Source organism: Nycticebus coucang, chromosome 6, assembly GCF_027406575.1.
Source record: "Nycticebus coucang isolate mNycCou1 chromosome 6, mNycCou1.pri, whole genome shotgun sequence".
In the NCBI taxonomy this organism is placed as follows: domain Eukaryota; kingdom Metazoa; phylum Chordata; class Mammalia; order Primates; family Lorisidae; genus Nycticebus; species Nycticebus coucang.
Window position 1 is genome coordinate 121,432,053 of NC_069785.1, and position 12,240 is coordinate 121,444,292.

General features: G+C 50.7%; 1 protein-coding gene across 1 annotated transcript; it reads right to left on the bottom strand.

Moving 5' to 3' along the window:
- Positions 1 to 6,554: 6,554 nt before the first annotated feature.
- On the bottom strand, positions 6,555 to 9,155 carry APOA4 (apolipoprotein A4). Its single transcript, XM_053594320.1, has 3 exons — positions 8,989 to 9,155; positions 8,505 to 8,631; positions 6,555 to 7,729 (listed from the first exon to the last, which is right to left on the bottom strand). The coding sequence occupies exons 1-3, from the start codon at positions 9,035 to 9,037 to the stop codon at positions 6,715 to 6,717; spliced, it is 1,191 nt and encodes a 396-aa protein (XP_053450295.1). The 5' UTR covers positions 9,038 to 9,155; the 3' UTR covers positions 6,555 to 6,714.
- Positions 9,156 to 12,240: the final 3,085 nt, after the last annotated feature.

Sequence of the window (12,240 nt, forward strand, 5' to 3'; positions counted from 1 at the left end):
GGCATTTTGCTAAGGTCTGTGTTTGGCAGTTAGCTATTGGTGCATAACAATAACCCCAAAACTTAGAACAAAAATGCTTAACAAAGTAAGCATTTATGATCTTCAAGGAACTAAAAGTAGACCTACTGTTCGATCCTGCAATTCCTCTACTAGGTATATACCCAGATGATCAAAAATTATTTTACAACAATGACATTTGCACCTGAATATTTATTGCAGCCCAATTCATAATTGCCAAGACATGGAAATAGCCCAAGTGCCCATCGACGCATGAATGGGTTAACAAGTTGTGGTATACGTACACTATGGAATACTATGCAGCCATAAAAAAGATGGAGACTGCACATCTTTTATGTTTACCTGGATGGAGCTGGAACATATTCTTCTTAGTAAAGTATGTAAAGAATGGGGGGCAAAGTATCCAATGTACTCAATACTACTATGAATCAATTATAATCACCTACACATTCATAAGAATGGCAAAACCTAACTATAGTCCAGAAAGTAGAAGGGAAGAGAAGAGAGAGGGGAGGGGAGGGGAGAGTATTTGGGGGGACCTCACCTAATGTGCATGATGCAAAGGTACATTTTAAAACTATTAAGAAATGAGTATAATTGTGATGGATATGTTACTTAGTTCAATGCAAACATTTCACATTGTATATTAAAGCAGTACCCTGAACCCCATAAATGCATCAATGTACAAAGTTATGATTTAATAAAAAATAATAATAAAACAAAAAATCAGTTATGATCTCTCACAATTTCTGTGAGTCAGCAGCTTGGCTATTGTGTTTCTGGCTCAGGGTCTGTTGGGAGGTTGTAAGCAGGATGTATAGGGGGCTGCAGTCATCTGAAGGCTTGACTGGGGCTGAAGGATCTGACCCTATATGTCAACACTCCTTTGGGACCCCTATACCAGTCCCGAGGTGGCTCACTTTACTTGGCTGGCAAGTTGGTGCTAGCTGTTGAGGAAAGGCTTCCATTCCTCCCTGTGTGGACCTTGGCACAGAACTGCTTGTGTGTCTTCACAACGTGGCAGCTGTCTTTTAGAAGACAGGAGAAGGCCAGATAGAAGCCACAATGCCCTTTATGGCCTGACCCTCAGGAGTCATGTACCCTGACTTCCACAGTAACCTATTGATCACACAGGTCAGCCCCCTTCAGTATGAGGGGGATCACACAAGGGTGTATATAATGGTGATGAGGCTCACCAGGACCATCCTGGAGACCAACTACCACACCCTGGAAATACAGTGGTCAACAAACAGATGGGCTCCCAGAGCTTGCGAGCTGTTAGTCTAGATTTATGATCATTTGTTAAAGTTGATGTCAAAGGAATTAGACTGAGAGACAAGGTTCCCTTTCCCACATCACTCTTCCAGCATCTCAGAACCAGAAGCTCCAATGCTCCTCTAACGTGAATAATTCTAACATGTCCCTTCATTGTCAGCTGCTTGTCATCAAACAGCAAGACAGCCAAGGATGCACCCTGTGTGTTCGCAGACCCAGAGACACGGAAGTGTTCTGATGACCCCAAGCTTGTGCTTCTCTCTGCAGAGAATGCTGCCGCCTGTGTTCCTCCTCCCAGGGGAACATGGTGTCCTATGGTCATGGCAGGAGGACCCGGTGTCCCATGCAGGAGCTGCTTCTGAGCCTGCCAGGGCAATCCCTCAAGAGCCCTAATCAGGGCCACTTGGTACACCAGAGTGTCCTTTACCCTGAAGTCACCTGGGAGCCAGAGGAAACTAGGGTAGGTCCTGGCCTGAAATTGTGCTGGCTCTGGGGGACTGTTGGGACATGCTGATATGAGCTGGGCTGAAGTCCAAAAACACCCTCCTCTGGCACCCACTGGGACTCCCAGCATAGGAGCACATGACTTATACAGGTCAAGTACTTCCAGTCTTGCTGGTGGTAAGGACTGCATCCTGGAGAAGCTCTGGGGAATATTTATTGTTCATCTATTTATGGTTTTAAAAGTAATACCCTTAAAATGGCTATTATAAAACAAGAACAAAACAAACAAAAAAAAAACGAAAAATAAAAAGTGTTGGAGAAGATGTAAAGAAATTGGGACCCTATATGTCACTGGTAGGAATGTAAAATGGTACAGTGGCTATAAAAACAGTCTGGTGTTCCTCAAAATATGGAATATAGAATTACCACGTGATCCAACAATTCCACTTCTGGGTGTGTACTCAGGAGAGTTTAAAGCAAGGAGAGAAACAGATATGTGTACACATGTGTTCACGGCAGCACTATGCACAATAGCTTAATGGAAAAAGACTTTTCTTTTTGAGGTGATGACAAAGTTCTTTGAATAGTGGTGATGATTGCACAGCACTGTGAATGTAATTAATGCCACTGAATTATACATCTAAAAATAGCTAAAATGGTAAACTTTATGTTATATATATTTTACCATAATTAAAAACTAATTCTAGGCTCAGCGCCTGTGGCTCAAGCAGCTAAGGCGCCAGCCACATACACCTGAGCTGGTGGGTTGGAATCCAGCGGGGCCTGCCAAACAACAATGATGGCTGCAACCAAAAAATAGCCGGGAGTTGTGGCGGGTGCCTGTGGTCCCAGCTACTTGGGAGGTGGAGACAGGAGACTCGCTTGAGCCCAGGAGTTTGAGGTTGCTGTGAGCTGTGATGCCACAGCACTCTACCCAGGGCAACAGCTTGAGGCGCTGTCTCAAAAAAAAAAAAAATCTAATTCTAAAAGTCTCTCTCACCTCTGCTCCTTCATGAAAAGGATCCACTTCCAGCTCTGTTCAGAAGTGCTCTAAACTTTGTCTTTGCTCTTCCTAAATAATATATCTCTTTGTTACCCTGAAAAAAGTAATTATACTAAAATGTTATCTGAAACCCCAATATTATGTAAGTGTTTATAATAGAGAGCAGAGCAGCACCTGCGGCTAAAGGAGTAGGACACTGGCCCCAAATATTGGAGATGGTGGGTTCAAACCCACCCCTGGCCAAAAACTGCAAAAAAAAAAAAAAAAGAAAGAAAAGTATAATAGAGAGCAAAACCCCCCACTACTGAGATGAGCCCTGACCAGCTTGTTCCTGAGGTTTCCAGATTTCTTTTTCTTTTTTTCTTCTTCTTCTTTTTTGAGACAGAGTTTCACTTTGTTGCCCTTGGTAGAGTGCTGTAGCATCATAGCTCGCAGCAACCTCAAACTCTTGGGCTCAAGCAATTGTCTTTCCTCAGCCTCCCGAGTATAGTAGGGCTATAGTGGGACTACAGGTGACTGCCACAAATGTCTGGCTATTTTTAGAGACAGGGTTTCATTCTAGCTCAGGCTGGTCTCACAAACCCGTGAGTTCAGGTGATCTGCCCGCCTTGGCTTCCCAGAGTGCTAGGATTACAGGCGTGAGCCACCACACCTGGCCTTAGATTTCTATGTGAACCAGATCTTAGGATTCAAATGTGACTGTGCAGAACCCACCTTTGCCTTGCACAGGGAGCTCCTCCCCTTCTCTCTGGGGGATGGTGACACCACAGCGTGGTAGTTGAGAGAAAAGTTGTGCAGGGGGATGGCTCAGGGTCAAATTTGAGTTCCACAATTTGCTAGGTAATGTACCTCCACATTCCTCGTCTATTGCACCTTCGATGTCACAGTCTGTTGTGAGGATTACAGGAGTCAATATGGTGTGTACATAGTACAAAGTGTTTTTTATTTATTTATTTTATTTTATTTTTATTTATTTATTTATTTTGAGACAGAGTCTCACTTTGTTGCCCTCAGTAGAGTGTCATGGCATCACAGCTCACAGCAACTTCAAACTCTTGGGCTTAAGTGATTCTCTTGCCTCAGCCTTCCAAGTAGCTGGGACTACAGGCGCCTGCCACAACGCCTGGCTGTTTGTAGAGACAAGGTCTCACTCTGACTCAGGCTGGTCTCGAACCTGTGAGCTCAGGCAATCCACCCACCTTCGCCTCCCAGAGTGCTAGGATTATAGGCAGGAGCCACCACGCCCGGCCTACAAAGTGTTTTTTTAAAAGCACTTAGCACAAGTGAGCTTCAGCTTTATGTCATCGCTGCACTGAAGATTTCTACCACCCTTGCCGCTGAATGTTTCTCATGGGCCATCATTTCTTGGGGGGTGGACTTTAGCCTCTTTTATTCCCCATTTTATTCCCCATTTTCCCTTCTGTCCTTTCTTGCCACCCTTCATTGCTACCTTGGATGCCTGTGCAGGGAATCTGCAGGACAGTCGAGGCCATCTCTCTGTCTCACAGACCCCTTCCAGCCGGTTCCTTGGGGTCCGCTCTCAGAGGCTGTGGGAACTGTCAAAGTTCCAGGTCTATTTATCTAACAAATGCCATCAATGTAACCTGGTTCAACCTAGCTGTTGAACTAACAGAATTTTCGCCTCTTACTTACAGACAGATATGTACATGATATCTGCTGCATCTTGGACTTCCGAGGTTCCAGGACTACAGAAATAGTTCCAGGAGGCCAGAGCCAAAGGCCTCACACCCTAACACTATCACCGTTGGGTTAGAATTTCAACCTATGAATTTGGGGGGACACAAACATTCGGTTCATTGCAGCAGCCAAAAGCAGCATCACTTCCAAGAGGCATCTGCCAGGTTGGTGACCCAGGAGCCTGAAGACCAGATGAGAAATCTTGGTGCAGGAATGAGGAAATGTTCCTTATCCAGGTGGGCTAGGACTGTGGCAGGACCCTCAGAGACCTGCACGGTGGCTCTGGGGGCAGCAGGAGAGACTCAGGGTTTATACTAACAGCCCAGCTCTAGGAGACACTGAGGCCCCCAGAAATTTAGAAGGCAGCACCCAACCAGGTGGCCCTTAGATGAAATCTGAGAGCATCTTTGAAGATCCCAGACCCACCCAGGAACCCGCCCACCCTCTGCCCTACTTCCTTTTAGTGCCTCATTGCTGTTTGGCCTCACTGGCCCTTTGCTAAATCCATCTAGTAAACCTCCAGAGGCCAGGTGGGTTTGCCAAGACATTTTTACGGGGAGGTTCCTGCCCTTATAGCGGGCCAGGAGTGGAGGTGACGGCAGTGGCCTTAGTGACCTGGAGTGCAGAAGAGAGAGCATCTGGGGCCGGGGAGACCCAAGGGTCTGCCCTTGGCCAGCTCCGGTAGCCCCATGCAGTAGGGTGCGTGGCCTGGAGTTGTTGGGGGAGGGGAGGTTTGTGGGAAGAGGGAATCATATCCTTGGGCATCTACAGCTACAGCAGCAGTGGTGGTACATCAGCCAGTTATTGCACGTTACTCTGTGCCCAGTGCTGTGTTCAGTGCTTGACACCTGCTGTTCCATCAAGTCCTCAGAACACCTCTCTGAGCCAAGGATTGTCATTATCCCTAGCCTCCAAAAGAGAGTCAATTATCTGCCCCACATCACCCAGAAGTCAGTCAAAAGGTCAGGATTCAAACCCAGGTTTGTCTGATTCCCAAGCACACATCGCCCCCAATAGGCAGGTGTCCAGGACAGCACCATGGTCCAGAGGGAAAGGCCTGGGCCAGACCACGCCTGGGTATCACCACCCTGAGCGCTCCTTGGGAGGGAGAGAGGAGGCCCCAGAAGACCCTCCCAGAGCCTGCCCCCCAGCATGGCCCAGGCCTTTTCTAGAAAAGCTCTGAAGGACCTGAACCCCACACTTGGAAAGAAAGAGGTGACAAGCTGGACTCAGAGACCTGGAGTCAGAGGTAAAAGCCAACATGTCAACTCCTTGGGGACAAAGGCTAGCTCTTCTCTGAGGCTCCCACCGTGGAGGAGTTTGTGTACCTCCACGGGTGGGGGCAAAGGCCTCTCCCAAGCCTGCAACCGCCCATAGCTGGCTGTGCTGATGCAAATACCGGGTCCCTAGAACTCGGCCTCTAACCCTAGTAACTGCAAAGTCAGCCCCAGGCAGGCAGGCCACTTGGTAGATGGCTGCTGGGCAGAGGACACCAGGGCTCCACAGGATTCAGCACCTGCTCTCCCCTTCTTCCTGGGCTCTTTCCTCAACCCTGAAGCCCTTGGATGTAGCAGTCAAGAAATTTCTGAAATAAGCATGAATCGCTTTTACAGAGGGCCTGGGGTGGGGTGGGTTAAGCTAAACTTTACATAAATAAGTCATGTTCAAGGCGCAGAAGATCCTTTGCAAAGAGAAACAATCTCCCCCACTGTGCTGTGAGCTCTCCAAGGCCAGTGACCATGTGCTTCACGTCCAGACTTCCCCCTCAGCGTGAGGCGTGTCACACCCTGCACAGTAGCTGTTTACTGGTTGTCCAGTGCCTGGACAGTGCCGTTGAGGGTATTTAATAAATAGCTACTGGCTAAATGCACATCCCTGGGTTGTGTGTTTTGTCTTGGGATGATGTGTGACTTCTTTTTCCATCTCCCCTTAGAGTATTCCCCACACACTTCTTTCCAGCACACCCTACCCTGACCCCTCCTGCAGTCTCATCTACCCAGCCCTCAGAGCCCCTAAAGTGTCCCTGACCTGGCTGCTGCGTAGCTCTGCCAAGTAGCAACCCTCTCCCCACTTCAGGCCAAGCCACAAGGAGGAATCACATGCGCTCAGCCGGGGCTAGTATCTCAGCAGCTTTATTGAATAGGGAGAGGTGGTGTCCCCTCCCACTGGACACGTGTCCTCAAGCTCATACCAGACCTGCTTTAGGACAGACAGACAGACGGGGGGTGGGACAGGGCAAGTGTGCATGGGAGTGGGGCCAGAGCACCAGGGGCATCTCAGCTCTCCAAAGGGGCGGGCAGCTCTTCCTGCGCCTGCTCCTGGGCCTTTTCCGAGGCCTGCTCCTGTGCCTGCTCCGGGAGGGCAAGGGTCTTGTCCTGGCTCTCTTTCTCTTTGAGGGTGCTGAAGAAGGAGTTGACCTTGTCCCTCAGGTCCTTCTCCAAGAAGCTCAAGTGGCCTTCCATGGCCCCCGCATAGGGGCCCAGGCTCTGCCTGAGTCCCTCCATCTGCTGCGCCAAAACCTTGTTGACGTTCTCCACGGGGGGCGCCACGTTGCGGCGAAACTCCTCCACGTGCCGGTCCAGGTGGCCGCTCAGCTCCGTCAGCGACTTCTGCAGACCCTCGGTGTTGCCCTTCAGCTTCCTGTGCACATCCTCGGCCACCGGCGCCAGCTTCTGCCGCAGCTCCTCAGCGTTGGCTGAAATCTTGGCCTTGAGCTCCTCGGCGCTCTTCTTCATCTGGAAGGCCAGGCCCTCGAGCTGGTGGTTGAGCTTCTCCTGGACGTCCTGCGCGTAGGGGGCCAGGCTGTGGCGCAGCTCTTCCACGTTCTGGTCAATCTTGACCTTGAGGTCGTCAGCGTAGGGCGTGAGGCGCCCCTTGAGCTCCTCCACGTTCTGGTCTATCTTGGTCTTGAGCTCGTCGGCGTAGGGCGTCAGGGAGGCCTGCAGGTTGTCAGCGTTCTCCCGCAGCACCCTCTCCATGCGCTGCGCGTAGGGGCTCAGCTGGCTCCGCAGCTGCTCTGTCTGCGTGACGAGCTGGGAGCGCAGCTCTGCAGTGTAGGGCCCCAGGTGCAGCTGCAGCTCGCGCATGTTGTCCCCGATCTTCTGGCTCACCTCCTGGGCATGGGGCAGAAACCGTGCCTTCAGCTCCTCCAGTTCCTTCTGAATCTCCTGCTTCAGCTTCTCCGAGTCCTTGGTCAGGCGTTCGTGCAGCTGTGTGGCGAAGGGCACCACCTTCTTCTGCAGGTCGTCGGCGTATGTGTTCACATCCTCCAGCTTGTCCTGGAAGAGGGCGCTGTAGGGAAGGGCGCAGGGGGCCACTGTTACACTTGGCATTTGCTGGGCAGGACCTCGTCTGCTTGTACACCACTCACCCCACACACACCTTCCTGGAACAGGGTATGGAGTTCACCCATCTCTTCCCCTTGGCCCTCCCTAAGGCGGATCACCATTCCAGAGAAGGGGTGGGACAGACTCAGGACACTGACTTTGTGTCTCTGGATCTCCCACTGAATTTGGTGTTTCCCCATCACATGACCTCCAGCACTTTGCTTTCCCTCCTTGTCTGTAAAGTGCCGGGTTGGACTTTGAGGTCCTTCTGGCTCAGGTCTGGGGTGACAGAGAATCACCCTGTGTGGCAATCGTGTGTTGTGTCCTCAGCCTCTGTCCAGTCTTCTAGCAGCAAAGGTGATTTCCTTGCATGTGCCCAAAGACTTCCCAAATAACCCCACCTCCCCTCGCTTGACTTCACTGGAGCTAGCCTTCGGGAATGTTTGGGAATCCACATGACATTACCACATGACATTTCCTTCCCTCTCTCTCTTCCAAGAGCCTCAACAATAAGGTGTGGCCATGGTCAAAGTCTAGAATATTGAAATAGGAAGACCCCTCAGGGATTATTCAATCCAACATTCCTGTTTACGTGCCTGGATCCTAGTGATCTCAGGGTCACCTAGTGGGCTAGTGGTACAGCAGTGGATAGCCCAAGCTCTAAAACCCAGCCCTGGCCAGGGCATCACATGGCCTTTGGGAGTGCCCTGCACCACACCCCAAGCTGGGCTACTGCTTACTTAAGCTGCTGGGTGAGTTCAGACTTCTGAAGATGTTCCACGGCTTCCTTGGCATTGTTGCTCAGCTGGTTGAAGTAGTCCCATACCACAGTGGCCACCTGGTCAGCAGTGATGTCAGCCCGGGCACCTGGGCAGGTGACAGAGAACAAACAACTCATGAGGACACCTTCCTGGCCCATCTGTTCTAGCTCTGAGCTGCCAACTGGACATTGGAGGAGCCAAACCCATCAGTTTCCCTGTCTGGGCTTAGGTTGTGGGAAGCCAGAGGGACATGTGAAACGGGTCCAGCACCAGTGTCAGTGGGCCCCCCGCTAGGAATGGGTCAGCTCTCCTGTGAGCCAGTTGGCAACTAAGCAGCCCCCCCGTGTCCACCTGGAGGCTGACAGGCACTCAGAACTGTCCTCTTTACCTTGGCCCAGTCTCTCTGTCTGCCCTACTCACTGCAGCAGCCTGAGAGCCCACTCCAAAAACAGCTTCTACTCACTGGTGACAGCCACCAGGGCCAGGGTCAGGGCCACAGCCTTCAGGAACATCCTAGGCTCCTTGCTGGGCTGGAGGAGTCTCGTGGTGCACTGGATCCTTCCTAGAATCAGAGGAAGCCAAGGAGAGGTCCTCAGTAGCTCCGCTGTGCTGCTGTGTGAACTGACTGCAGCCTGGAGCCAGCTGGACATTTAAACTCCCACCTGGCTGCCCTCCCCGCCTCCCTCCCTGGTGTGACTCCACGCTGGAAGGTGACACATTCCCAGGAGGCCTCTTGGACTTTAGCGACCTTAAGATTACGTGGAAGCTGAGAGCAGACTGGGGCTTAGGTGGCGGTCAGAAGCCGCTGTTCTCGGTTTGTGCCCCACCCAGTGTGGAGGGGGCAGGGAGCCAAGAGCTGGGGAAGGAACATGGCCTAGGGAAGCCTCTGAGCCCAGGCCTGATGCTCAGAGGCCCTGCTGGAAGCCTGGGTCTGTACCAGGCTTGGTGGGGGGCAAAATCCACATCTCTACCTGCCCCTGGGGAGAACGCCCCTACCCCACATCTGCCACCAACCTTGACTCCATCTCAGAACATCACCAGATCCTGGATGGGGTCCACCCAGGGCTGCAGATGGGGCAGCAGGCAAAGACCTGAGTCTCTTGTCAAGGTGCGCCCAGGAGGGAGAAGCCCTTGAGAGCCTTTGCAGGTGTATGGTGTATGGAAATGTGCTCACATCCCACCACTGCCAAGCTGTGCCAGCTCAGTCTGGTTATTCAAAGCTCCAAGTATCAGTTTTCCTTGTGAACGATGGAGTTGTTCAATACATTCAATAAGACACTGCTTGTGAAGTGGGCAGTACGGCCGTACCTCAGTCCCTAGAACAGCGGTTCTCAACCTTTGGGGGTTGAACGACCCTTTCACAGGGGTCGCCTAAATACATCCTGCATATCACATATTTACATTACAATTCAGAACAGTAGCAAAATTACAGTTAGAATAATGAAAGTAGTAGCAATGAAAGTAATTTTATGGTTGGGGGTCACCACAACATGAGGAACTATATTAAAGGGTCATGGCGTTAAGAAGGTTGAGAAAACTGCCCTAGAACCTGGTCAGATCTCTGCACCACAGATATCAAGTGCCTTATAAAAAATGGTGTAGCGTGTGCATGTAACCTCTCCACCCCTCCTGCATACTTTAAATCAGCTTTGGGTTACTTATACTACCTAACACAATGTAAACGTGATATGAATACTTGTTTTACTGAACTGTTATTAAGGAATAATGATAAGGAAAAAGTCTGTATATGTTTAATACAGACACAATTTTTTCCTAAATATTTTCTATCCACAATTGGTTGAATCCGCAGATGAAGAACCCACAGATGGGGAGGGCTGCCTGTGTTGTGCAGGCACAGAGTAAGCACGGAAAAAGGGTTGCTGTTGTTATTAGTAACATCATTTTCCTGGGCCGGGCGCCATGGCTCACACCTGTAATCCTAGCACTCTGGGAGGCCAAAGCTGGTGGATTGCCTGAGCTCAGGAGTTCAAGATCAGCCTGAGAAAGAGTGAGATCCCATCTGTACTAAAAATAGAAAAACTAGGCGAGTGTGGTGGCATGTAGTCCCAGCTACTTGGGAGGCTGAGGCAAGAGGATCCCTTGAGCCCAAGTGGTTGAGGTTGCCGTGAGCTATGATGGTGCCATGGCCTTCCACCCTCCACTCCACTCCACTCTGCCTCAAAAATAAAAACAAAAACAAAACAAATTATATATAATATATATACAATTATATATGTATATATACACAAATATATATAATTTTCCTGATTTGGACCAAGCCAGGGGAAGCAGTAGGGGGCAGTGGCAGGTGAGACCCAGCTCTCTGTGAGCACCAGATGGGCCGGAGGCAGGTGATGGAGAGGGTGACCTGAGGCCTGACTCCTGCCCACCCCACCCCTCAGCCCCACCCCATAGCCAGGTACGGCTGGCTTGTGCAGAACTGTGCCACCTAAGGCTCTCATGGGTCCTCATGGCAGGGGACAGGGCATGGCAGTGGTGGTGCCCGTGTGCACAGTCACAGAAAGACAATACACCATGGTCAACTTGGGTCCCTCTACTGGACCACACCACTGTGAGGTGACATCCATCATGTTGCCCTGTTTGACCTGTCCATGCGCGCAGCCCCCGACACCCTGGTGGGCTGTGGTATGTAAGAATGACAACCGTCAGAGTAGACTGCCGTTGTGCGAACTCTGCTTTACCACGTCCTCATTTTTTCTGATACCAAAAGTGACTTGATGTCTTTTTTTTTAATTTTTTTATTAAATCATAACTTTGTATATTCAGGCATTTATGGGGTTCGGGGTACTGCTTCGATATACAATGTGAAATGTTTACATTGAACTAAGTAACACGTCCATCACAATTATACTCATTTCTTAGACGTGATGTCTTATAAGGTTGAAGACACCCAGATGGATGTCTCTGATGCCGGCACCCCTTCTGCCGGGTCCCCACTGCTCTGCAGTGGTCCTCACCCCACACGCTGCCTCCAGTGTCCCGGAGCTCGGCCCTTCCTGGTGCTGTCTGTGCTGTCTCTCCAGAGTTGTTCAGTTCAGACTCTGGGGTCCAAACTCCCTGGCTTTCCCTCCAGGCTCTGCCACATACTGCCTGTGTGGCCTTGGCCAAGTCTCATAACCCCTCTGAGCCTCATCTGCCTGCTAAACTGAGGATTAGTCTGTGTAATAATGCTCAGAGCTGTGTGTGCTGCATAATCAGGGCTCAGTCAGTGAAAGGCTCACTGTCCTGTTAGGTTGACCCATTAGTCCCAGTCCCAGTCCAGGCTGCGGTGGGAGCAAAGGTCCCTTTGCTCAGTGCCCCTGTCCCTTCCCTTAGGGACAGAGTTGAGGAGACAATGAGTCATGAAGGACACTTCAGCTGCAATTTGACCTCCTGGACTTACAGTCTGAGCCGCAGGGGCCACCAGCATGTGACAGGTCTGGAGGTGCTTCTGTCTTACCTGTCTGCCCAGGTGTATCCGCGCTGGGAGTGCTATGCCATCTGAGCACGTCCAGGATGTGTACAGATTCACATGAGTGTGCAGATAGCTGGGCAGTCATGGGCGCAGCCTGGGACAGCTGCTTCCCAGTGGAGCAGGGCTGAGACACTGTTAATTAATGCATTTACTTCCCAGAGTTTTGTACCATTCTATAGATGGATTTGTGTCGGGGAGAGGGAAACAATGAGAGCCCTTTGCCCAGTCTCAGAAGTTTGA

Bases quoted from the DNA above. Each gene is read 5' to 3' on its own strand.
- APOA4 (XM_053594320.1), bottom strand. From the start codon at position 9,037: ATGTTCCTGAAGGCTGTGGCCCTGACCCTGGCCCTGGTGGCTGTCACC. The intron at 8,632-8,988 runs GTGAGTAGAAGC...TCACCTGCCCAG, and splicing joins GGCCCTGGTGGCTGTCACCA to GTGCCCGGGCTGACATCACT. The intron at 7,730-8,504 runs GTAAGCAGTAGC...CCTTCCCTACAG, and splicing joins GAACTCACCCAGCAGCTTAA to CGCCCTCTTCCAGGACAAGC.